The 2,797-nt window shown below is 43.8% G+C and overlaps 1 protein-coding gene across 1 annotated transcript in view; it reads left to right on the plus strand.

Annotated features, from left to right (window-relative positions):
* Window positions 1–422: 422 nt before the first annotated feature.
* The window catches only part of TOMM5 (translocase of outer mitochondrial membrane 5), a 3,878-nt gene continuing 1,503 nt past the window's right edge, over window positions 423–2,797 (plus strand). The window contains exon 1 of the mRNA XM_007108839.4: window positions 423–649. Coding sequence (XP_007108901.1) covers window positions 529–649 — 121 coding nt within the window. The 5' untranslated portion in view covers window positions 423–528. The remainder of the gene's footprint in view (window positions 650–2,797) is intronic.

Below are 2,797 nucleotides of genomic sequence, written 5' to 3' on the forward strand. Positions count from 1 at the left end.
AGGCAATTTTCAATATTTTGCTAATATCCTTTCATCTCTCTTTCCCAACACTTTTTCTTCCTCGAGGTATTTTAAAGCACATTTGGGCAAGTTGTTTTAAATATCTCTGTGCTTCAATTTTCTCATCTAGGAAATGAAGATTATAATATCGAATTCATGGGGTAGAACTGTACTTCGTATTCAATAAATGTTAACTATTATTATTTATGGTGATACCTATGTGCACCGCCCCCTCTGAGTCGTAAAAGCACTCTGCAGCTCCGCGCGCGCCTCTCAGGACAGAGGTTGTTAAATAAACAGCCTGGAAGAACCCGAGTCCTGCGTGGCTAAAATTACGTGCACCCCCTTCAGGCCGCCCTCGTTCAGAACAGCTCAGTGTAAGGATGAAGTTTGTCCTTCGCAGGCTCCCGTCGCCACGCCTGAAAATGAGGGGCGGGAACAGGAAATGGGGTTAGGCCGAGTGCCGGCGCTGGGAGGCAGCTGAGAAGAGCAGAGGGCGACCGCTGGAAGACGTGAGGAAGAGCTACGATGTTCCGGATCGAGGGCCTTGCGCCGAAGCTGGACCCGGAGGAGATGAAACGGAAGATGCGCGAGGATGTGATCTCCTCCATACGGAACTTCCTCATCTATGTGGCCCTGCTGCGAGTCAGTGAGTGTCCTTCCAGGCTGTGGCCGTGAGACTAGCAGGGAGCTCGCCGACACTGCCCGCCCAACTCTGGTCTCACCGGCCTTTTGGGGTCCCTGGAGCGGAGCTAAGCGGTCGCGGGGTGCAAGGGACGTGCACGTCGAGGGCAGCGGGCGCATGCGCGCGTTGCTTAGGCTCTGCGGGTCTGGGTGGGGGTATCGGAGTGCAAGCGGCGGCTGGGACCGCGAGGTTAATCACGCAGTCCCGCCCTGTCTTAAGAGCGTTTGAATTGAAAGAGCCTGTAAGGTCATCCTCCACAGCAAGTCCCTCGTTTTGCAGACAGAAGAACTGGCATCTAGGGTGGAGAAATGGCTGGCTCAAGGTCACTCATCGATTCGGTGAATGATCTTGACCTAGAATCCAGAGTTCTTAACTGATTGCCAAGTTTCCTTACATCAATGCTTACCTCTGAAATCCAAAAGCTTTTGTTCCTTTTATTTGTAGAGGGTGAAATAGGTAATTACCTTTTTTTCTTTCTTCTTTTTTTTTTAAGGAGAAGAAAGGATATGAGTCTATAGGATTAATGACTTACCTCTGAAATCCAAAAGCCTTTGTTCCTTTTATTTGTAGAGGGTGAAATAGGTAATTACCTTTTTTTCTTTCTTCTTTTTTTTTTAAGGAGAAGAAAGGATATGAGTCTATAGGATTAATGATAATACCTGAGGATTTAGTTGACTTTTACGTTTGGTAGAAACTTTGCATTGCCTGATCTTGACAATAGCCCTTTGAGAGAGGCAGGGTCTAAGTCTCTGTATATCCCTTTTGCAAATGTGAACTCGACTTTCAAAGGGGACTTATGCAAAGTAGTAGAATTGCAGGCACACAATATTAGAGCTGGATGCAGTTTTATAGATTAGTTCTTTATTTTTACTGATAGGAATCTCAGAAGTGAATTGCCCCTTCATTTGCCACTTCATTTTCAGTTCAGCATTCTTTTCATTGTTCCTTGCTGTACATTGTTGACAGGTCTGGATGGAGAGGCAGAGATGATTCAGATAGATGAAGACCGTACCAAGTCTTAATGAGCCTCGTGGAAGGCTCATGTTGGGCCTAAGGCCAGAGCTCTTGAGGTCTAGTCTCCCTTATTCTGCCCCTTTCATTGCCTGTGGTGTTAACTCTGGTTCCCCAGAGGAGGGAGCACTGGTGAACAGAAACTCCCAAATCATCTTGCTCCTTCAACAGCTTTTTACAACTCCCAACTTTACTTATTTCCTCCTCTTACCTTTTTTTGGTTGACTTAGCTACCACTAAAATATTTGCTTCTTCTCAATGACCTTTGTATTTGAGATGAATCAAAAAAAAATTTTTTAAACAGAATACTGTTCCTTATCCCTTTTTAAATTGAGATATGATTTGCATGTTATTCAATTCACCCATTTAAAGTGTACAATTCATTGATTCTTAGTATAGTCAGAGTTGTGCAGCCATCACCACAATCTGTTTTAGAATATTTTCTTCCCCTTTGAAAGAAACACCATGCCCATTAGCTGTCATTCCCCCATTTTCCACCGTCCCCAGCCCCTGGCAACCACTAATTGACTTTTTGTCTTTACAGATTTCCCTATTCTGGACATTTTATATAAATGGCATTGTACAATATGTGACCATTTGTTTAGGATAATTTTTCAAAGTTTGTCCATACTGTAGCATGTATCGGTATTTCCTTCCTTTTTATTGCTGAATAATATTCCATTGTATGGATATCCTACACTTTGTTTATCCATTGTTTTGATGACTGTTACTTTTTTTTCTGATAAGAATTAGTTTTTTTAAAAAAAGCCTGGGCATACTGCTGACTTGGTCAGCTTCTGACATATTTCAATATCTTCCGTTTAATATTAACAAAATATTTTATTAATTTAGTATGGGTATTGAGAAATAATCTGGCAGCTTTTTTGGTCACAACCTTTTTTTCCCCATATTTTTAAATTTGATAAAATACATATAAAATTTACCTTTTTTTTTTTTTTTTGCGTTACGCGGGCCTCTCACTGTCGTGGCCTCTCCCGTTGAGGGGCACAGGCCCCGGACGCGCAGGCTCAGCGGCCATGGCTCACGGGCCCAGCCGCTCCGCGGCATGTGGGATCTTCCCGGACCGGGGCACGAACCCGC

Source organism: Physeter macrocephalus, chromosome 9 (assembly GCF_002837175.3).
Source record: "Physeter macrocephalus isolate SW-GA chromosome 9, ASM283717v5, whole genome shotgun sequence".
Lineage (NCBI taxonomy): Eukaryota > Metazoa > Chordata > Mammalia > Artiodactyla > Physeteridae > Physeter > Physeter macrocephalus.